This window comes from Schistocerca serialis, chromosome 1 (assembly GCF_023864345.2).
Source record: "Schistocerca serialis cubense isolate TAMUIC-IGC-003099 chromosome 1, iqSchSeri2.2, whole genome shotgun sequence".
Taxonomy (NCBI): Eukaryota; Metazoa; Arthropoda; class Insecta; order Orthoptera; family Acrididae; genus Schistocerca; species Schistocerca serialis.
Window position 1 is genome coordinate 209,665,855 of NC_064638.1, and position 24,513 is coordinate 209,690,367.

General features: G+C 42.4%; 1 protein-coding gene across 3 annotated transcripts in view; it reads left to right on the plus strand.

The window, feature by feature from the left end:
* Nucleotides 1–11,591: 11,591 nt before the first annotated feature.
* LOC126466014 (nuclear receptor-binding protein homolog) overlaps nt 11,592–24,513 on the plus strand; it is a 457,189-nt gene continuing 444,267 nt past the window's right edge. The window contains exon 1 of one of the 3 annotated variants that reach the window (XM_050096351.1): nt 11,592–12,026. In XM_050096351.1, the coding sequence (XP_049952308.1) occupies nt 11,895–12,026 (132 nt within the window). In that variant the 5' untranslated portion in view covers nt 11,592–11,894. The remainder of the gene's footprint in view (nt 12,027–24,513) is intronic. The other 2 variants (XM_050096352.1, XM_050096353.1) reach the window with 2 other exon arrangements.

Here is a 24,513-nt window from a genome sequence, read left to right on the forward strand (position 1 = left end):
CAGCAGAAAACCACCTCCTTCCCCAGTGGTTGTAGTTGGAGTAGGGCATCCTGAATGGTCTGGACTATTTTATCTGCCAGATACAAACGTTGCAATGAGTGAAGGGCACTTAGCAAATAGAAACAGACAAAAAATTTAGGACAGGAAAAGTGTCTCATCTGCTACAGTGCCAGCAAGATCACAGACAATTCTGCATCAAAGACAGTAAACGCTCGAGGCAGTCGGACCTTGAGGACACGATCCGAAAAAACAACAGAGCAAACAACGGAATCCCCCCCCGTTTCGACCCATCCATAAAAACAGCTACATATTCGCGGTGCTCAGATAAAATGGCAGAAAATGTTGTATTAAAAACTGAAGTAGGAGTGCAATCAATCTTGTACCCACCAAATCTAAAATCACTCTGAGCCTCTCCAGTAACAAGAGTGTCAGGTGGTTAAAACCTTGGATCTGGGGCTGTATGGGCTCCACACCGAGGGACTCCAGCACATGTATCCCTAACGGCATCGTAGCTCAGGAACGGTTGGAAAAAAGACACTCCAGAGGTGGATGAGCAATGATATGGTGAGCGGGTGAGGTTGGAGTGCAAGAAACTTACAATCTGGCATACCAACAGGAGCTGCCGCTGGATGGTAAGTGGCAGTTCTCCCGCCTCAGCGCAGAGGCTAGGTACGGGACTAGTCCGATAAGCACCTGTCGCCAGTCGAATCCACACATGGTGGACAGCGTCAAGGATCCACAAATAAGAGGGCCTTGCTGACGCGCACACTGTGGACCCATAGTCCAACTGCAAATGCACAAAAGCCCGATAAAACTGGAGGAGACACACCCTGTCCGCTCCCCAAGACCTGTAGCTGAGGCACTTGAGGATGTTCACTGCCTTTAGGGTTCTGGCTTTCAAGTATCGCAGGTGTGGCAACCGCAACAATCTGGAGTCAAAAATGAGGCCTGGAAACCACACTGTGTCTTCTAAATCGTAGGATAGTGTCCCCTACATGCAAGACAGGCAAATTAAAAGGACAACGAGAATTATTAAAATGAACACACACACACACACTTATCGGCAGAAAACTGAAATTCTGTCTTTGTAGCCCACTCTTCTAACCGCCGCACTGTAAGTTGCAACTGATGGCTCACCGTTGCAACACTGGAGAAGGATTACAGTGAAGTAAGGAGCACTGTACTGGACTGCTTACCGTAGATATTATACCGTTGATGGCTATGGCAAAGAGGGTAACGCTTAAAACATTGCCCTGGGGTACAACATTCTCTTGCTCAAATCTATCAGACACTGTGTGACCAACTTGAGTCTGAAAAAAAAACGCTGAGACAGGAAAGACTGAATAAAAATGGGGTGGCCACAAAAGCCCCATTGATGCAGTTGTGTGAGAACACTGTGTCTCCAATTAGTACCTTACGCCTTACTGATATCAAAGAATATGCCGATACAGTGATGCTGATGGAGGAAAGCCTGCTGAATAGCCGCTTCGAGGAGGGTCAGGTTGTCGATTGTGGACTGAAACTTTCAGAATCCACACTGAGAGCAGCTAAGGAGTTGTCTGGTCTCTAAAAGCCAGACCACACGACAGCTAACCAAATGTTCCAGGGTCTTTCCTACTCAGCTCGTCACGGCAATACTCCGATAACTACTGGGACTTGTGTGGTCCCCTTTCCTGGTTTGAGGAGAGGGATTAGAATTGCTTCCCTCCACGAGTTGGTGAAGACACCAGTTTGCCATATTAGATTAAAACATTCAAGGAAGATTTCCTTGGATGCCACTGCCAGATGTCGAAGCATGCAGTACCAGATGTGGTCATGACTGGGTGCAGTGTCAGAAGTCTCAGCCAGTGCTGATTCAAGCTCCCACATGGAGAAAGGGGAGTTGTACGCCTCAGAACTGTTCGACCTAAAGTCCAACTCTTCCCTCTCGGCAGTCACACGGTAGTGGCGCTGGATCCTGGCTTGAATTGGCAGTAGTTTGTGCAAATTACTCGGCCAGCGTCTGAGCAATATTTCTAGGTGTTGTTTGGAGGCACCCCTGGTTCAACACTGCAGCTATTGGTAAATGGCTGTGTTTACTGGAAATCCTCCAGATGCCTTCCCATACTTTTGAGGAACAAGTGGAATGACTGATGGAGTTCAGGAACTCAGGCCATGACCGCTTTTTGCTCTCTTTAATGACACGGCGAGCCTTGGCTCTTGCGATTCGAAAGGTTGAGAGGTGTTCCACTGTTGGGCAGCGTTTAAACCGTCGAAGAGCCGCACGCCTGTCCACCAAGGGACAGGTCGCCCCTGAAGAGAGCTGAAAGACATTGGTATGGATAGATCAGTAACGTGATGTGGTCCACCCATTCCTGGATGCTGTCACAGTGTTCAAACACAGCCAACTGGCTGAACAGCATCCAGTTAGCTCTGCCAATCATCCATGTTGGTGGCTTCTATTCCAGTAACACATTATCGAGTAGCTGAAGGCAGATCGGGAAGTGGTCAATGACAACCCAGTCAATAGTTGGCGAGAGCTGGAGAGCAGACAGAGAGGTTGATGGCTAAGAATGACCCAGCAGCACCACAGAAATGAGTCGGAGTACCAGCATTGAGGAGGCACAGCTCTCAAGATATCAGGAGGCTCTCCAAAACTCGATCCTGACGGCAAGTAGACGTTGAGCCCCACAGGACATTGTGGGCATTGAAGTCTCCCAGAAGGGGAAATGGTTGGGGGAGTTGTACGATAAGATCTGTGAGAGCCTCAGAGTCTACTGCATCCAGTGGAGGTAAATAAAGAGAACAAACTGTAAGCCACTGGTATGCGGAAATTTCAACTGCAACTGCTTGCAGGTCGGTATCCAGGGGAAGAGCAGAGGATGGTGCCCATTATTGACAAACACAGAAACCCATCCTCTGGCTCTTTCCCCTGTCAGGTCGTCATTGCGATGTAGGGTATAGCCCCATAGTGCAGGGGCATCAGATGCTTTGAAATGTGTTTCCTGCAAACACAAGCACAGAGAGTGTTGCTGAGCTAGTTGTTTCAGTTCCTCCATGTGTGTACTGAATCTGTCAGGGGGTAGTACTTTCATCCTGACTTTCTGACGGGGAGGCAGCCCACAATGAGTGGAGGCTCAGGTTTGGATTGAGATGGTTGCCCCAATCCAACATTGAGTGCCGTAGCCTCTAAAGAAGAATCGACTGAGATGTCAGAGAGGTCGATGTCGACATCGTCAGGCTGTTTTCTGCCCAATTGCACCGGTGTTGGACGTTTTGCCTTGGACTGTCCCTGGGTAGACTTTGTAGCCACAACTGCAGTTGAGGGTGTGGCAGCATTTGACAGTGTACCAGATGGCTCTACACAGTTTTCTGCTTCAGTATATGGGATGCACTTCATAGTTTTAAACTCCTGCATCTTTCGTTTTTCCAGATACACGCTGCAGTCCCGACTCCAGACGGGGTGAGGTCCAGAGCAATTTACACACTTCAATGGAGACGAGCAACGGACACCGTCATGGGTGACCTGACCACACTTGCCCCAAGTAGCTTTTCCACAATGCCCAAAGTGCTGGCATTTGAAACACCACATTGGGTTGGGTACGTATGGCTGCACACTTGAGCGAAGGAAACCTGCCTTAATATGCCTGGGGAGTTTTGTGCTAAATGTCAGGATAAAGGAGTCAGACTTAACAAGAACTCCATCCTCCCTCTTCATGATATTTTGCACACCAACTATTCCTGCCGGAGCCCACTCATCTTTCAGTTCCTCTTTGGGAATGTCCACCAGATCCCTGCACTTCACACCTTTGCTGTAATTCAAGGTGGTGTGCAGCTCAGTTTTGATGCCATATTCCACAAGGGACTGCGTGTTCTGTAGATTCTTAGCTTGTTGGGAAGTAGCAGTTTCTACCAACAGCGCCCCATTACGCAATCGCTTAACAGACTTCAAACTGCCAGCAATGCCCTCGAGCCCTTTTTGAATAAAGAAAGTGAAACTTTCTCAAAGCTGCCCTCTTTTCTTTTAATGATTAAAACACATTCTGATAGCCAGCATGTGTTCTGTCACTAGTCATGATATGCTGAGATTTCACTTCTGTGTCAGGAGGACTACCTACATGTGACCTCTTGTTGGATTGAGTGTCAGTACCTACCAGCAGCCCACCTTTTCTGCTGGGAGAAGGCAAAGAAGATTTTGAAGGTCCCATCCCAGTCCCACAAGCAGCTAGGGAACTATAATTCCACCTAGACAGAGGTAAGCCTCATACAACTGAGAAACGGCAGGTTCCCCAGAGGTTGCCTGCTAACGACTGTCCCACTTCAGCAGCCATGCATTTCATCAGCGCGCAGCACACCTTGAGATTGAGCAGTTTTTTAAAGAGGTTTATTCCATCCTCACCATCCAAGCAGCAAGCCGAGATCCCCATTCCCTGAGACACAACGTTCCACTGCCGCACCACATGGTGGTCGCTGAAGAAAGCCCAGAGCTTATGGTGACAGGGGACTAGCGGCGCTTACCAGTCCCCAGCTCAGGAACCCCGGGGTCGCCAAGCCCGTACTCAACAAATGGATGCCAAGACCCTGGGAACGCCATCAGTGCGCACTGCCTGTTCACAACGTTTTGAAGATTGTAAGCGCTCCAGTTCCTATTGGTTTACCAGGAAGGCATCACTCTATATCAAAGGAAGCAGTGGAACACATTTTAAGTTCATTGACTGGCTAGTTTCAGTACAAAACAGGATGCACAGAAGTTGTATAGATTGAAACCGTTAAGTCTTTGGACAGTTTCACATACATTTTGTAAGCATTTAAAATGTTTGAAAAATGATTCTCTAACTCATCTTTCAAAACTAAAATTATGTTAAATAAGGCTAGATTTTTATTTTTACAAGGCTGTTATGTGATAATAAAATAGGTTTTATGTATGGCAAAAATTTCAGTTGTTTATAAAACCTGTTCTACCTTAAAGTTGAAGCACTCCTTTTCAGGGAATGTAGAACTATATGGTAAAAAAAAGAAAATGGATTGGCATTGTTGAAAAAAAATTCCACAAATTATAAAGAAAGTTCAGAACGCTATAGTAAAAGAACTTTGACAGATAAGTCCAAATGGAGGATTTCTTTGTTATCATAAAGCAATTTCTTTCGAATAAAAAAAAAATCTAGAACTGCTCCAGAGATACAGCATTTAAAAATTTTTTCCAAAATTCTCATGTTCAGAATGGTATGCACAGTGCCATTTTTGGAGGCTGTATCTCGAAGCAGAAATTTTTTTGGAGAAAACAAAGAAATGTGTGTTCCTACTTAGTCCTTCATTTTATCATATGCTAAATTCAACAACATCCGAGACTGTGAGGGTAAGATTTTTTTCCTAACCTGACTGAACTGATATGGACTATGTCTTATGGTCTGTGCAAGGTTATCGGAGATGGTTCAATAACCTTGTTAGAAAGTTGCTACGAAAGTAAAAAGAATTTCACCACACATTTATGAGAACAGCAAAATCAATGCCTTGCTGACAATTAAATACTGAATTAAGCCAAGATTAGCACTAGAAGAGCTATGAATTCAAAAGTAAAATTTTGCCAACCAAACTGATGAAAAATCCTAACACGGAAACCTTCCCATCGCACCCCCCTCAGATTTAGTTATAAGTTGGCACAGTGGATAGGCCTTGAAAAACTGAACACAGATCAATCGAGAAAACAGGAAGAAGTTGTTTGGAACTATGAAAAAAATAAGCAAAATATACAAACTGAGTAGTCCATGCATAAGATAGGCAATATCAAGGATACTGTATGCACAGGTGCGCCGTGGTTCTGTGGTTAGCGTGAGCAGCTGCGGAATGTGAGGTCCTTGGTTCATGTCTTCCCTCGAGTGAAAAATTTACTTTCTTTATTTTCGTAAAGTTATGATCTGTCCGTTCGTTCATTGACGTCTCTGTTCACTGTAATAAGTTTAGTGTCTGTGTTTTGCGACCGCACCGCAAAACCGTGCGATTAGTAGAGGGAAGGATGTGCCTCTCTAATGGGAACCAAAAACATTTGATCGCAAGGTCACAGGTCAACAGATTCCTCCACAGGAAAACACATCTGATATATTCTATACAACACTGGTGACGGCATGTGCGTCACATGACAGGAATATGTTGTCGACCCACCTAACTTGTACATTAGGCGAATGGGTAAAAAGATTCTTCTACCTTTCCCGATTTAGGTTTTCTTGTGAATGTGATAATCACTGCCAAAAAAGTGATGAAAACATAAGAGTTTGTGGACTGTAGTCGACTGACGTCGTGTGTTTCGATGTTTGTTTAGGTGTAGCGTCCACGTACTATGGCGCAGTTACCTCGCATCGGACGGATGGACAGATAATAATTGCCTGAAAATAAAAAATTAAACTTTTCACTCGAGGGAAAACGTGAACCAAGAACCTCTCATTCTGCAGCTGCTCACGCTAACCACGGCGCTCCTGAGCTCAGAGGATCCTTCGCATTGCCTATCTTGTGCATGGTCTACTCAGTTTGTATATTTTGCTAATTTTTTTCATAGTTCCTCACAACTTCTTCCTGTTTTCTCGATTGACGTGTGTTCAGTTTTTCAAGGCCTATCCACTGTGCCAACTTATAACTAAATCTGAGGGGGTTGCGATGGGGAGGTTCCCTTGTAAGTAGTTTTGATCTTACAGGGTAAACAGTCCAAAACCATTAATATAATCTCTCAGTGACAGAGTGAATGCTGAAATACTGCAATCTACCTTCTTAAATTTATTCACAGCAGAATATCACATTATTGTTCATCCCTGTAGTCACTGCATAAGCACTAAAATGGGAGACGTTGAGACAAACAATTGAGAAATTGAGAGGAGAGGCAATTGTATGTCATACCTGTATTCGTGTACACATATTATGTGACAGAACACTTCTATTTGCAGTTTATTGTAGGTCACTGGAGCATTGTATTGTTTTCATAGAGTAGAAAAAATTGCATGTCATTCCTGGTTTCAAGAAGATTCATCAAACAAATGTACATAATTACAGGTCTGTCACTGACATCAATGCATTGTAGACTTAGGAAACACAAAATACATTTGCATATTACGACCTTGGAGAATGGAGATGTCCTCTACGGGAATCAAAATGGATTCTGCAAACAAAGATCATGTGAATCTCATTTTGTTCTGCTCTGCATGAGATACAAAGCACCACAGAAAATATGCCCAGAATGATGTCATATTCTTTGAGTTGAAAACATTCAATACAATAACACAATGCTGCTTAATGAGTAATATAAAACTCATGAGTACAGGACCAGTTCCTCGATTAAGGACTTCCTAACAAATGGAATTCAACATGTTCTCAACAAGGCACAATCACTAGATGTTAATTAATATTGCAGGATTGTTACACTCCTATTACTGTACAAGATAAAAATAAATAGTGACAAAGTATATTATGACACTGCAAATAACAAGAAACGCAACTAACTGCTCAGAGATGGGGTAAAAGATGCATATTGGACTCCTTTTTCTATATGGGGTGGATGGTTTGTTACCAAAATCTTTATATGGATTTCACATTCGTTGGCTTTGCCAACTCACAATCAATCTGCCGGCTGCCACAACCAAAATTACAGAGGGGGGGGGGGGGGGGGTTAGGTTCCAATACCACAATTTAGCCACAGATTGCTTATATGACACTCATGCAACCTATCCCAGAATACTGCTCAGGCTTGTGGCACCTCCTACCGAATAGGCCTAACACCAGATACTGCAGGTATTTAAAAAAATAGGGGAGGGGGGGGAGGGGGGTAAAGCAAATGATTCATGGGTGAGAGTCACATAAACAATGGAAAAACTTAACTTACAGATAAAATATCAACTATACTTAGAAAGCCTACTTGCAAAGTTACAAGTAAAAATATTAAGTGAGGAATTTAGGAATATATTACACTTGCCTACATATCATTCCCACGTGATCTGTGAACACATGGTCAGCAAAATGATGGCACAAAGCGAACCATTTCAGCTGTCATTCTTTCTGCACTCCATCCACATCCGAAATATGGAACAATACCATAATGTTTAGAACATTGATACGTATCCTCTGACACAGTTTACAGTGATTTGCAGAGTTAGCTATATATTTACATCCAATACATATGAAAGTGCTGTGGGTCATTCCATGGTAACTCACGAGACAAAGTGATGTTTATATTATAAGTTTTGGACAACTAACAGAAGCAAATATTTCTATTAAACATTTTTTATACCCAAAAACATAGTTTATAGAGAATGCTCTATAAACCTTTATCACAATAATTGTAACATTACTATATTTATAAAACCAAATCTTATAATTATTCTTGGTAACTCATGTTACGTTTCCAAGAAATGCCTTTTGCATATGATAAAGAAAATACAAAAGTCTGCTCTGTTTCACGTGAACATTTCTTGTAAGTTTTACGCACAATACCAGAAGATCTAGTAAGTATTTTAACAAAGTTCCAAACATTTAATCTCCAATAAAATGAATATCAAAACATAATGGACAGGTAACTCGCGTTACAACATACGGTAACTCATGTTACGTTGTTACATATCACAGTCAAACTTGAAATAAACACAGGAATTTACAACACTTGGAGGGTTCTGACAACCTTGTCTTTAGTGTAGTATATCTCATCTTTAATTTCAGGTCACTTCCAAAATTTCCCATCTTTCATCATAACATCAACTTTAAACTCACCATTTTTAATTCTAGTAACATTACCAGGAAAATATGCTATGAAGAGAGTTAATAGCACAGATGAAATTCTCGTGATATCTGCAGAGAGACACATTGTGTGAAAGTTTAGTGGCAAGCATTATATGTTTGGGTCTTAATTCTGCGAATTTACGTTTACCAGTCACTTTGCCATTTTCTTCACAAAACATTGCATGGGCTTCTTTCAAAGAAAACATCAAGTGTCGCACTTGCAACTTTCTCTTACCTTTCTCATCTTTTACAGTCAACGTCTATGCGTCCAGGGGCCTGTCTGCTAATGTCATCCCTTTCATAGAATTTGCTCACTGCACTTCGCTTATTTTTTGTTTAGAGATTCTTTCTACTTCTAAAGGTTCAACATATGTATGATACATACTTCTAATAACACATTTTTGTTTTCTGGGTGATGGTGGAAGTACGTGTTTCACTTTTGATATGGCTTTTCCCAATAAAGACCTATTATTATATGGTGGAGAGGCAGAACTACTTGGTGTAGCTGAAGATGCTTCCTTTAGCCGCTTCCTGTACTTGGCAACTCTTTCTCTAACATTCCATTTCCAGTCTGCAGCAATCCTTTTTTGTTCTCTTTTACTCAAACATTTTTCCTGTTCCTGCTTCTTTTTCCTGAATTTTTTCGTAGTTTCCTTGTGTTTGATTTTGCAACCTTCATGTTTCAATTTCTGCCTTCTTCGTCTCATCTTTTCAGCTGCACTTAAAGGCATTATGCAAAAATTACAAATTATTATAAAGTAGAAATAGCTATTCCTTATTGGATTTTATGTGGCTTATACAGATAAATATACATTAAACTTGTTGAAACATATTGTTAGTTGTGTTGTATGTAATTCCAAACCAATGTGACTGCTCAATATTATAATTAATCCTACAAAAATTATGGTAACTCACGCTGCATAAATAAAGGTAACTCACATTACGTGAATTAAATATCCTATACCAGGTGAAGGCTTCCAGGAGGAAATTTATTTGAGACACTAAATTATCAGGTACACTTATGTGAAGGACAGCATGGAATATAAGTTTCTGTACTTTAATGTATTTTGTGAACATCTTAAAAAAAATGGCATTTGGTAACTCAGTTACACATTTTGGGTTAGCTTATATAAATGTTTTTGTATTTATCATGCTTAAATTGTTTGCTTCTAAAAATATACCAAAAAGAAGAAGAAGTTATGCACTTTAAAGTGATGTATAAACCATAAAGAATTATTATCAATTTCATGATTTTTCCTTGCTGGAAATTGATCAAATCTTCTGCATGAACAAAGTGAACAATATAATCTTCAAAACAATGGCTAACACAAGTAAACAATAGGTTTTGGAGGGTAAATCAATGTTGCCAACAAAATTCAATGCCCAACCTACATAAGTAACAGGGGAAAATATTCCCACAGAAAAATTATTTTTTTATAATGATTCCTCGTTTACATGGAATGACCCTGTCATGAAACTATTAGCTAATCCTGTCTTTAAGCATTGATATGATGACTGTCAATGACAATTAAAAGAATCTCCAATATCACACCACCATGCACAGACAGAGGTGAGGTGTAGTGTCCAGTCAATGAGTTCATTAGGATTGAAGCAAAATCTTAGATGGTGTAGGAAATTAGCTGTGGCCTCTGAAAAGGAAACATTCGGGCACATGAAGTTAAGTGATTTACAGTTAACTACTGAATTGCACGATTTTCTCTTTGTCACAAATATAAGCCCACTGAGCCACCTTACTCGGTGCATTTCCACATTGTAGTCGGAACAACATCCCGATTTAAAAGGCATTTCGCGCTCATGACACTGACATTAGCATGAGATAGCCCCCTACATGGAGCATTGTCTTCATATAGGCGAACCTAACCGTAACTTCCTCAATTTGAATAGTTAAAAACAAGGCAGCATAGCATCACTGTAGACAATGGGATTGGTGTATTAAGTTCGTAGTATTGTCCAACACTATTGGGTAAACACGGTATTACACAGCACATGAAATTTAAAAGTATTGTTGTTGGTATTCGTGTTTTGTACGGATTATGTTAGTGGAAGAAAATGGCAATTCTTTTTTAAGAAAAACTACCTCACATTTATTGACAGTGGGTAAGGAACCTGATAACAGGTGTTATGATAAATGAAGTATATTTTCGGAAGCCAAATAACATTGTTGTACTGCTCATTTACCAAGTTCAAATGTAATTAGGTCCAATGAACCTTAACTGTTTCATGAGCGGACAAAATTACAAAGTTTTTTCTAACAATTCACATCTAATTGCAGGCACGGAAATTCTGAACTGAACAGCTTTTTCGTGCTCTCACAAACTTCAAGTAGACTCTTCGTGAGGTTTATTTTTACATATGGCACATTATTCCGTTTATCGCAAATTTTCAGTAACATTTGAACACTGCAAACAAATGGCTCCATTTTTTCTAACGAACAGTCACTTCAACGTAACCGCTCTTCACTAACAGAACTCAAGAATTTACTAGATAACCTTTAACTCATAAACTCCGCTTCAAGTTGTTTCAGGGATACAATGAGAATTTTAACCGTTTTCAAAGAGCCTGTCAACATTTACATACATTCTCTTTAAAAGGAATCCATTCTACGTCATTAACTGAAACTGCTACTTGTTAAGTCGTAAAACTAAACTTCTAGCTTCACTGAAACTTCATAAATTGGCGCGTTTTCTCCACCTACCCGGTAGAGCGCAGACCATGGACGTGCAACGCTGCAACCAAAGATATGTAACGATACAGTCGCTACTACATGCAACTCTGTGATCTGATTACACTGTATATACAAAAGCACTACCTTATATTATGGTTTTTATCAGTCTGCTTGGCAGCATTGTACTACGCTGAGTTAATTTTTTCTTTAACGATTTGAAATTATTTCATCGTTTGATGTTCGAGCAGTTCACCAAAGTCTGAACGCATCTTGACAAAAGACTGTCGAACTTCGTTAAACAGTGTAACAGTTCTTGTAGTATCGTGGTACGTAGTGTGTGGTGCTCGTCATATACGAAGAATGACCCATGGCTGTGAGCTGTAGTGCTAAGTGTTTGTCAGAATGTATTAGTTCAGTTAAACAGTATAACGTCTGTTATATAGACGTGTTGGAGTGTGATTTGTAATATATCGGCATGCCTGGAAGTCGCTCGAGTACGGATCCGGACCACAAGTCTTCGCCACGGGAAAGCGGTGAAGATTCCGAAGATGAGAGCGAAATATTGGAAGAAAGTCCGTGTGGAAGATGGTTGAAAAGAAGAGAAGAGGTAAGTTACTTTCAAGCATTTCCAGTGTGTTGATATGCCATGGCATCAAAATATTACGCGTTTGTTTATGCGTGTTGTGTACGTTGTGTTCCGGGATAGTAAAAACACGTCTTTGTTTGCGTACTGCACATTACCCTTAGCATGTCAAATCTAACAACAGACTGTGACATGCAATATTTTTTATCCATTTGTTTTGAACGATTTGTTTTCGTTTCCTAAGATTAAAGCAAGGTTCTTCGTTTTTGTCGTATAGTTGAAATAATACACCGTTTGTAAATAATTTAATGATACATATTTAGTTAAAAAACCAATGGAATTATGAATGAGGCTTATATTTTCAGTAAAGATAAAAGTATAATTTTGTTTGTGTTTTGGTATTTGATCGTAACCCGCGTAAAACAAGCAGCAGTGATAGATATTTGTGGCAAGATTTGTTTTGGCGATACGTTTCGCTGAGGAATATGTCATTAAACCTGATTGAGCCCATGTGTAATATAAATAGTGTTTTAAATGGTCTAGCTTGTTATTGACGTTTATCTAAGAGTGAAGAGTGAACTGTATAGATTAGTAGATACGATTTACGCCAGATGTGAGGACGTACCGTTTATAGGGTGATAGCTTCGCATGTATTAATGTATTTGTGAATTTCTTAAGTATCCGTGTTAGTACACGCACATGTGAAAAAAAGTCGTTATTTATGCAGATTGTCAGAACCAGTTTACTTCTTGGACTTGACAATATGTGTCACTAAATCATTTTGTGTAATGACGGAGCGCATGACGAAGGAACGTTTTTATTGCGATATTGCCGTGTTCAGTTCACAGAACAGGAGAGTTCTGATGTAGAACGGCGTTAACGCCCAACGTTAGACCATCTTAAGTCGCCGGTACAAACAAAATAAAATTGTATTTGCATCCGATAGTGATGGGAAAATTGATACTTTGCACTATTTAGCAGCGTAACGCCAATGTGCTACATAGAATCAATTTATAATGCAATATAAGAGTTTTTTGTGGAAACCATGCAATAACATGACGAACTTTTCCTTGTGATACCGGCTTTTCCTGTATTCGATTTTCTGGCAGAGGCTAGCGTGGGCACGCCCTTGTAGCTGCTCTCCATGTCTGTAGTTGTTTCTTTCCAAGATTACATTGACCAGTTGTTCTACAACCAGCAATAGAGCATCGCCTTCCTCCTCCACCAGAAATGCAGACTAAAGTGCGTAGTTAACATGCATTCAGATTTGTTATTTTTAGACAAACTGGTTTCCTTTGCGTGATTGGCGACCTGGCGGCAATCGGTTCAAGGCAACGCTATTTCGTGACTTTCTTTTTTAGTGGTAGCCAATTTATATCGTATGCATTTGACGTAAACATACTTACTAGCAAATTAAATCAGTACGCGAGGCACAGAGAGCTGTTTCACGTGTTGTAACGGTGCGGGGCAAGCCATCCATTCTTGGATTCTGAGATTAACATCTACTCCAGTTCCCTGGCCTTTAAAATTGTTTCATACAAGGCTCATCTTTGGAAGAACCATTCCTATCCCAGAAATTGAAATCTCTTCGTGGAAAAGTTTGTCACGCTTTCTGATGCACGGTGTGATCGTTTACGAATCCTGTTTTTTGCTGTGATCTGTCGGTATCTAAGTCGTATGTTGCATCCTGATTGTGCATTGACTTTGGTCGTTTGTAAAGAAGCACACCGGTTCATATTCTGTTAGATAATCAATGAAACGTCTTCAGAGAAGAGCGGTCGTCGTGACTGTACAAAATGGTCATGTTAGTTATTTTTTTCCACCGCAGCCTAAGCAGAGTAAACCTTCACGTGCATGTAGTAACATCGTACTAGGAAGAATTACTGTAAATAAGGTACATGATGGACTACAGTAAGAAACTTTATGTACACAGTAAAGAGTGTTTTATATCTGATGTTACTTCTAGATTTCTTGTTGTAAGCCTGTCATAAAAACTGTTTTTCCGTGTTTCGTATGTTTGATGTTCAGTAATTGAAACCCGCTCTTCATCAATGGAATACGTCGTATGGGTATTTCATGGTGATGTTGTCAATGTTTTAGAATTTTTTCTGACCATTTATTTTTTACCGGGAAGAGCCGCAATGGGGAGCGTTGTGCGGTAATTCTGTAATAGTTCTTTGACCCTGTTCACCCTTTTCCGTTTTCTGGAACCAGTCTTAGCACATATCTTAATTCCTCCGGATAACATACGCCAATGAAAAGCAAGGAATATCGCAAAAAATATATGCATAGGGCTTCGGAAGAAGCACTGTAGGGAATTCGATTGTATATCCCATAAGATGTTCTGTTTACTTTTTTTCTTTTACTGATCTGAGATAGACAGCGGTATTTTTTAGTTTTTTAATATGCCACTCTTAAATAGAAGTGAGTTCCCTTTCATTGCGAACAATTTTCTTGATACTTAACCCTAGAGCGGGCGCGCCGTTTTTCGTAACACGAGCGGGCGCGCGGCGCACTTTGTACACATGAAAAGAATAGCTTTCCTTACGTTACCAAGGTAAGTCATGTATTATCAAAATCACAATTTAATCTTAGTTTATTTAAACAAGGAGAAAATAAACTTACATAATATGAGCTAAACTACTGTTTTATTAAACGATAATGAAATAAATTTTCACTATAACTCTGATGCCAAGGTCAGGTATTAAAGAAACAGTAATGATGCATTCGAAGCATTAAGCAATGCAGTCGCATCAGATCTCGGTCAGCTGCATATTCGATCACAATTATCTGGCAGACAACTGCCTCAATATGGTATTATGTTACTAGTTCGTAACTAGGGTAATTTTTTTGAACTGAGTAATTTTTTTCTCGCCTAGCTCGCTTTGTACTTCATATTACTGCTGTTCTCTTGGACGTACGACAATACAATTTATCGCTATGTTACCTGAAACAATACCGAAGGAATAGGTATAAATTTGCAGCTATGAAATAAAAATGGAACCGCACAAAATGATTTTATTTTTGGTTGGGTTGGCGAACTTTATTAACAGGCGCGCCCGCCCGAGAGTTAAAGACATGTAGTTTGATTTAAACATGCTAATATGTTCCCCAGCGTGCTAGCTTCGTTTCGTAGCTGTACACCTCTCTTTTCGTTTGGACCATCTAAGGACCACGTTAATTTGCGTCAGCTCCGTATCTTCTGGTCTTCCATTCTCATACTCCGGAACCTGCTCCATTCCTCTGTGTATGATGATTTTGTTCAGCATCTAGTTCTGTCCTCGAAACCTGTGAAAGCATGACTTTTTTAAAATATAAAACTGGTCCTTTTGTGTATTTCTAGTTCCTGTATTCCCAAACTGTGTTAAGCGCCCCTGCACCATCCTAAGAAAACACTCCTTTTCCTGATGTACGAGGTTTTCTCTGTCTTAGTGTACAGTTTTTGATTCGCACGTCTTCTGAATTCCCCACCTTCTGTCCTTCTAAGTTCCAATATCCTGAAAATCTTTCGTATCGCCAGTTCCAGCCTCTTCATTACGCGTGTTCCTATTAGTTTTTGCTGCTTATACAGTTTCAGGGTGGATCGCTGTCCGGTAACATCTCAATTTTGCAGTGATAGAAATATTTTTCTTATTAGTACGGGATTTAACTGTCAAACTAAGGATGATTTTAAATATAATCGTGTGCATCAGAATTACTTTCGCGATTTGTCGCATTGCGTGCTTTACTGCTAGCTGAATTTAGGAAAGGGTTACCTTAAAAAAACAAACTGCATCGAGAAGCCTTGCAAAAAGCGCGCGCGCGCACGCACACACGCGCGCGCGCGCACACGCGCACGCACCTAGTGGTGTACTCTTGGTTCCACGGTCCTTAACCCCTTTCCACAGATGCTCACGATAGTAAGTAGCACGCGAACAGCCGACAAACTTCGCTGTTCTCGTTTCCATGCGCCGAGCCATAAATATACCGATTATAAAGGTTTTGTTTTTGTTTGTGTCTGTGGATTTCCTCATTTGCGGCCCGCATCGTCGCTAGAATGACTTCCCATTGACGATGACGCTCCTTCGGCGAGCTTTCCTTGTTCGACTTGTTGAGGAATGTGAACATTAATATGCTGTTCCTGCAAAGGAGAAACAAAGATGTGATGTGACGGTGATATCCTAAAGTCTGCTGCAAGAATAAAAAATTGTCTTCGGTCAGGCCCAGTTCACGGACGAGCCAGTTGTGGGATTGACTCGTCTTCTCCTAGAAGGACCTTGCGGAGATCAGAATCTGCCCTGCAGTAGCGGGATGCCGCTGTCTATGTGTAGTAGACGAGTGGAGTGCTCCCTCGGAAGACGAGGAACGGTCTTCAGGGCTCGGTTCTAGACCCTTTGCAGCGTTGCGGTGGGTGTATCTGCGGCCTTTCCCTGCATCACAGCTGCGCACTCCAGCCCTGGTCGAACTAATGTTTGATACAGCGTGACACCGTGGTGCAGTGGCAGTGTCAACTGCTGGTTGAGCGGTGGGTACAGAGTGCGAAGACGGCCCGTGGCTGTACCTCTGGCGTCATGAATATGAGGCGCCCAATAGAGTCGTTGGTCTACGGTGACTCTAGGTACTCTTCCGTCCTGCTCCATGAGATGGATGCTCCCAGGATCTCAACTTTCGGGAGGTCTGGCGGCAGCATTCTTCGGGTGAAGATTACTGTGTGGCTCTTCGCTGTGTTGAATATTAGTCGTCACTCCCCATTGCTATATGCTCCGCTTACATACTTTGCTTACTGCGTCGCGGGCACGCAATGCCACTATGGGACAATCATTTTCACGGAGGCAGTGCTCCTAATGTCACGGCTCACCAGTAAGTTCAATAATTTCACCTTGTCTGATAGAACGGGCAGGGAAATTGACCCTCGCACTGGCGAAATCTTCTAGAACCAGGGTCACTGTTGTAACCTGGGATATTGTCATTTTCGAATAGGCGAGCTTTCCATTTGTAGCACAGCATACACTTGTTTATTTAATGGAAATGAAAATGAGCGTTTGGCGTCATTGGCCGGGAGGCCCCTTACAGGGCAGGTCCGGCCGCCTTGGTGCAGGTCTTATTACATTTGACGCCACACTGGGCAACCTGCGCGCCGGATGGGGATGAAATGATGATGAAGCCGTTACCACCTCCTCTCGAGGTCCATTCACGTACACCTCCGTGGTGTACACCTAGGCCACAGATTCTCCTGGACCTTTGGCATGGCCCTAAGGACTCCGTTAACCCTGCGGCTCTCCGCTATCACTTCCTCTCAATTCTTGACATGTACCGGGGCCATGAAGTGGTTTACACCGATGGCTTGATGGTTGATGGTCACGTAGCCTTTGCGTATGATAATAGAGGACATATTGAACAGCGCTCTTTGCCAGATGGCTGCAGTGTTTTCACTGCAGAGCTGGCGGCCATATCTCGTGCTCTTGAGCACATTCGCTCATGTCCTGGCGAGTCATTTCTCCTGTGTAATGACTCATTGAGCGGCCTACAAGCTATCAACCAGTGCTACCCTAGCCATAATTTGGTAGAGTCCATTCAGAAGTTCAACTCTACCCTGGAACGGTCCCGTCGTTCACTGGTGTTTGTGTGGACCCCCAGGACACGTCAAGAATCTCAGGAAACGAACTTGCCGACAGGCTGGCCAAACAGCCTACAGGGAAACGCCTTCTGGAGATGGGCATTTCCGAAACTGACTTGCGTTTTGTATTACGCCGCAGGGTTTTTCGGCTTTGGGAGACAGAATGACATAATAGTAGACTATTAAGGATACTTCGAACGTGTGGAAGTCTTCCATGAAGTCCTCTCGCAGGGAATCAGTTGTTCTCTACCGGTTCCGCACTGGGCATACGTTACAAACGCATGGTTACCTACTCCGTCTCGTGTATCCACCTCTGTGTCGCTGTGGCTCACAAATGACAGTCATCCACCTCTTGCTGGACTGCCCACTTTTAGACGCTCTGCGGCGGATTTTTAACTTTCCCAGCAACCTACCTTCGGTGTTGGGCGACAACGCCTCAACAGCAGCTTTAGTTTTACATTTTATTCGTGAGGGAGGGTTTTATCATTTGATCTAAGTTTTAGCGCATGTCCTTTGTCACCCTGCGTCCTTCACCTTACTGCTTTTATGGTGGACGGTTTAATGTGTTGCAGAGGGGCTGGCCTCTCCTTTTTATTCTCATGGTCAGCCAGCCATGATAATCTGCTCTCTTGTTTTGATCTCTTCTACGTGTTTCTTGTGTCTCTCTGTGATTTTCTTGTCCGATTTTGTCTATTTTAGTGTTTTTGGCCTTCTGTCATTCTTGTGGGTTTCTCCTTTCTTCCAGCTGTGTTTTGTATGACTCGATTACTTTACTCCCACCCTTGTGAAATTTAATCGGAACGAGGGACCAATGACCTAGCAGTTTGTTCCCCCCCCCCCCCCCCCCTCCTCCCCTCTTTTAAACCAACCAACAAATTCCAAAACCACACAACAGTGAAACAAATCCCTGTAACTGAAAAACGTGATGCTGAAGACATAAAACGTGGTCTGTGGACCAGTGGAAGGAAATAATTTGGTCAGATGTGTCTCGTTGCACATGGGCCCCATGGTTACTCTGCAAGATCGCATTACAGGCAACGATTATGTGATCATTTTGGCTTACCGGGCCCATCCTGTGGTACAGTGTTTGTTCCCCAACGGTAATGTTGTGTTCCAAGACGACAAGGCTTCTATTCACACAGCTCCCATCATCCAGTACTGGTTATGTGAGCACGAAGATAATTTTCACATCTCCCTTGGCCACTACATTCAGCTGATCGTTGTGTTATTTAGTCATTGTGGTCTACTTTGGAGAGAAGAGTGCGTGATCGCTAAACACTTCCATCCTTATTACCTCAACTTCCCGTTATTTTGCAGGAAGAATCATACAAGATTTCAATGCAAAACCATGCGGGACCTATCTCTTCCGAACATGAATAGAAGCTGTTTTGAATGCCAACGGTGCTTTTACACCGTATTAGGCAGGGTAACGTGTTGTGTTTTTGGTGTTTTCATATTTTTGTCGAACCTCTGTGCTTGGCGGTCGTGACAGAATGTAGTAAATCGTCGACAATGCAATAACAACAGTATCAGGTTCTGGTGCAAATATAACAGAGTATGACCTATTTATGTTTTGGGTCTGTTGCCAATATTTGCAGTATCGTCAAATCACAGTTATTGATCGTTTCCCAACACGATATGACGCTAACGCCCAACATAAAACTGTCATGTCTGGCAACAGACAGAGCCGACGTTTTCTGCTTTAACATCTATGTACGTATGAACAAACATTTGTGGAAATGGTAAGGTAAGCGACACACATGACTGAAATTATGTTTGTACTACAGTTCAGGTATGTAGTAGTAATAGTAGTCAAAGGATTAAAGAACCACGCATCTTACGTCGTATGTAATGTGCCACACTGAAATTTGAGAACTCGTGGTTCTAGTCTGAACATTTGAATTTTGTACTGTGAGTTTTGACAATAAACAGTGCTCTGGTACATTGATAGAAACGTTTGCAGCTACAAGAGTCGTGACGCCCCAGCTGCGGACTGACCCTACTCAGAGACATGTTAGATAGGCAACATGTCGAGCCATCGTACAGATCTGGAAGCAGTGGTACCTGTCATTCGTCGAATATGTCTTTCATGTTCTTCGCAGTAAGTTGCCAGACTTCGTCCTGCCGAAATGTGGCGTGTGGAATTGGCCCAAACAGGACCAGTTACTCTGATTGTAAAATATCCTTTATTTGTCACTGATCAAACTTCCCTCGCTGCAGAGGATTCGAGATAACATTTTGTTCCAGTGACGCACTAAATGATCACACTTGACATATGTCCGCAATACCGTTCAACAACATGAGCTCCAATGTTGTTATCAGGGCAGCGTGTAACACTCCGGGGACAGTAGGATAGGTTACAGAGGAAACCTACCGAGAACACAACATTTTGACACTTGGCACTCAGCAACTCACGTCGAAGGCGTGTTTAGATTGTGGACAATGGAAGCCGATGGAAAGCCATTCGTGTCTCCGCGTCAGACCGCACCAGACGACGTCGATCCGTCGGCTCGAACTAGTACACCCTCTTGCTATCATCCATCCAATTCTTATAAGATCATGTACGGTTCGTTGCAGCCATTGGGACAAAATGAGCTCCTTCCTTTGGTATTATCACAGTGCGTTTTTCAACACTCGCCCGTCGCTGCACGAGACAGTTTATATACAATGGTTTCAGAAATCTGACGCAGTTGTTGCAGCATTCCTGGTACGACTGGATGCCCTTTATGATGGTCCCATTTATTAAAGACCAATTGGTCTACCAAGTCCAGTCCGTTGACATTCTAATATTGTGCATATTACGTAAGCGAGGCATATGTTTTCAGGATTTGTTCCTTTACGACTCGTCTCTGGCGCCTCATTTACCATAACGGTGCCGCAGTAGGCCACAGCTGTGCATACGAGTAGGCCTGTAAAAATGGGGAAGCACTGGACTCTCATTCGGGAGGACGGCGGTTCAAATTCCTGTTCGGCCGTTCGTATTTAGATTTTTTTCGTGCTTTCCGAAAAACGCCTAACGCAGATGCCGAGAACAGAGCACAGCCGATTTCCTCAGTTTGCGTGACTTCCATATCTTCTACCTGTTCAAAGCCTCAGTGACCCAGTATTGTAATGCTGTAGCAGTGTTATGCCAAAGAGTACTGTTATTTTTATTACCGAAGTTTGAGAAAGGTCGTCAATTACCTTAATATCCTGACAGAAGTTATGACGGGAAAGTGTACAGAGAAAGTGAAGTATGTAGCGAGCCTCAGTTGCAAGTACTTTAATTCAGAAAATATTTTTGTGATAACGCCGACTTGTGTGTTAGATATACTGTTCAGTAATTGCAAACTGTCCCTTTCATAATTTCGCCATTGCGATTATTGTTCTGCGTGAATACTTTTTTTTCTTTTATTTCTTTCATCTCATTGTCACCTTATGGCACAGAACCAGAGCAGACACTGTTCAGCCGAATGAAGAGTGAGTTTGTGATCCTCTCGAGTGAATTATAAAAACGTGTTACGTTCAGCCTGTCCACACAGAGCTAAAACACAGTTTTAGGTATTGAAAGCGCTGAGGACTTTCTTACTCAAATATATGTACGCGCTATTGTATCGTTCCTGAGTTCGGATAGGGGTATTAATGGACCGTACTTGGATCTTGTCTAAATAGTGGAGTGCGTGTCCGCCCGTTTTCCTACTCTATCTGTATATCTAAACCGCTAATTCGTGACACAGTATAAGTTGCTGCGTAGTTTCAACAAAAATTCGACTTTCAGAATTTCATGTAAATATCGAAGGCGTTGAAAAATTTAAAATTCTTCGATAATCTACTGAGTAAGAGATAATCTTGTGTTAAAAGTTTAACCAGTAGGACAAGTATTGCAGTCAGAAACTGTGCGTCTGTATGAAGGCAACGAACTGATGTCGCGCAAATACCTGGGGTTTATTCGTCCTGTATTTGAGTATGACAGCACTTAGGAAGCTGCAACGTACTTCACAGATAATTTCAAACCTTTAAGAAACACTCTCGCCTAACACTACCCCCCTCCCTCCCCCCCCCCCCCCCAAAAAAAAAAAAAAATGGCAGGACAAAAAGTCTATCGCTTACTACTTACTTGGTGTTCGTTCAGTCAAACGTCAGCACAAGGCATGGCGTTTCCATATGTTATATGTTACTGATTCCTACCTACGCTATTCGCAACACAGTTTGCAGACTGTATCTACATATACCACGGAATGTACTTGCAGAATAATATCATTATAAGACACACACTTTAGAAAATACGAGGTCATAAACATTGCGATGTGTAAAAACTTGCTTTTGCTTAAAATGGAGCGCAAATTCGCACACTATATTCATCTAGTATTCCATAATGTGTGCACTTCCAACAGATTGTAATTTCAAATCATTTCTAAAGTTTTCCTGCTTATATGATTAAAGTCAAATATTTGACCCATCAACTAATTTGTACTCGGACGTTTGAAGTTGTTTTATACTTCTGTGTTAGATTCTTCAAAGAATCGTGATTATTGATCCTTCCCTAATCACAGCTTGTCCCTGGTCGTCAATGACCTCATCGTCGATGGGACGTTATATCCTGACCTCTCGATACATTTTTAATGGTGTCATTCCTTCTTGACGAATTTAACGAAATTGGTCGTACCGAAGTAGTAATCCCGCAGAAAGCGCGACGTCAACATTGTCGCTGCCACTGCGTTTCCGAATCTCTTGTATCAGGCAGAGAAAGGTTCTGTGCCCCGGATTGAGTCTAGTGCCCTCGTAGCGGTGTAAGTAAAGTGTTGTTAACAGCCAGCTGCGGAGTACGTGGGCTTCAATACGCGACGGCCACCTGTTAGCGGCCCTGTTGATGAAACGCCGGCTCAAATAGCCACTCGTGGAACGCAAACACTGGGAGCCGGCCGACTGCGCTTGTCTGAGGGAACGCGAGCATGCTGACGCAGGCGCCGGCCGCCGCTGTCGTCGCCGCTGCGGCCGCAACGCTGACTGCGCTTCTCGGTGGGAAACGCCCTGCTCTCACCTGTCACGTCCGTTAATCCGTTTTTTCTGGTACACGGCAGGAGATTCTTCAGCATTTGTAACTGACGGCGCACTTAACGCCGCATTGGCTAGTACTAAATGAGCAAATACGCCGTCGGAAGGCGCCGTCTGGCTTACAAAACGTTAGAATGTAGCCTCAGCAGAAATTAACTAACAATAGACATAGCTGCATTCCGTCGTCGTAGTCAGGCTTCTATCACCCACAGTAGCACATGTCGGAACGAATGACGCCTGCCGCTTGGGTTCTGAGGCCATCCTTGGTTCCTTCCGGCGGCTGGCTGATTTGGTGAAGACAACCAGCATCGCACGCGGAGTGCAAGCTGAGCTTAATATCTGCAGCATAGTGCCCAGAGTCGATCGCGGTCCTCTGGTTTGGAGCCGTGTGGAGGGTCTAAACCAGAGGCTCAGACGACTCTGCGACTATAATGGTTGCAAATTCATCGACCTCCGTTATTGGGTGGAGAACTGTAGGGCCCCCCTAGACAGGTCAGGCGTGCACTACACACCGGAAGCAGCTACTAGGGTAGCAGAGTACGTGTGGCGTGCACACGGGGGTTTTTTAGGTTAGAGAGACCCCCCCTTGGGCGAAACGATAAAATACCTGACGGCTTACCAGAGAGGACATTATCATCGTTGATAAAGAATGTCCGTCCTCAGAGACCAAAAACAGGAAAAGTTAACGTAATATTGGTAAACTGCAGGAGTATCCAGGGCAAGGTTCCTGAATTAGTATCTCTTATTGAAGGAAATAGTGCGCATATAGTATTAGGAACGGAAAGTTGGTTAAAACCGGAAGTGAACAGTAACGAAATCCTAGACACAGAATGGAATATATACCGCAAGGATAGGATAAACGCCAATGGTGGAGGAGTATTTATAGCAGTAAAGAATTCAATAATATCCAGTGAAGTTATTAGCGAATGCGAATGTGAAATAATCTGGGTTAAGTTAAGTATCAAAGGTGGGTCAGATATGATAGTCGGATGCTTCTATAGACCACCTGCATCAGCAACCGTAGTAGTTGAGCGCCTCAGAGAGAACCTGCAGAACGTCGTGAAGAAGTTTCGTGATCATACTATTGTAATAGGGGGAGACTTCAATCTACCAGGTATAGAATGGGATAGTCACACAATCAGAACTGGAGCCAGGGACAGAGACTCTTGTGACATTATCCTGACTGCCTTGTCCGAGAATTACTTCGAGCAGATAGTTAGAGAACCAACTCGTGAAGCTAACGTTTTAGACCTCATAGCAACAAATAGACCGGAACTTTTCGACTCCGTGAATGTAGAAGAGGGTATCAGTGATCATAAGTCAGTGGTTGCATCAATGACTACAAGTGTAATAAGAAATGCCAAGAAAGGAAGGAAAATATATTTGCTTAACAAGAGTGATAGGGCACAAATCGCAGAATATCTGAGTGACCACCATCAAACGTTCATTTCTGAGGAAGAGGATGTGGAACAAAAATGGAAAAAATTCAGAAACATCGTCCAGTACGCCTTAGATAAGTTCGTACCGACTAAGGTCCAAAGCGAGGGGAAAGATCCACCGTGGTATAACAATCATGTACGAAAGGTACTACGGAAACAAAGAAAGCTTCATCATAGGTTTAAGAGTAGTCGAATCATAGCTGATAAGGAAAAGCTGAACGAAGCGAAAAAGAGCGTAAAGAGAGCAATGAGAGAAGCATTCAACGAATTCGAACATAAAACATTGGCAAACAATCTAAACAAGAACCCTAAAAAGTTTTGGTCATATGTAAAATCGGTAAGCGGATCTAAATCCCCTATTCAGTCACTCGTTGACCACGATGGAACCGAAACAGAGGACGACCGAAGAAAGGCAGAAATACTGAATTCAGTGTTCCGAAAC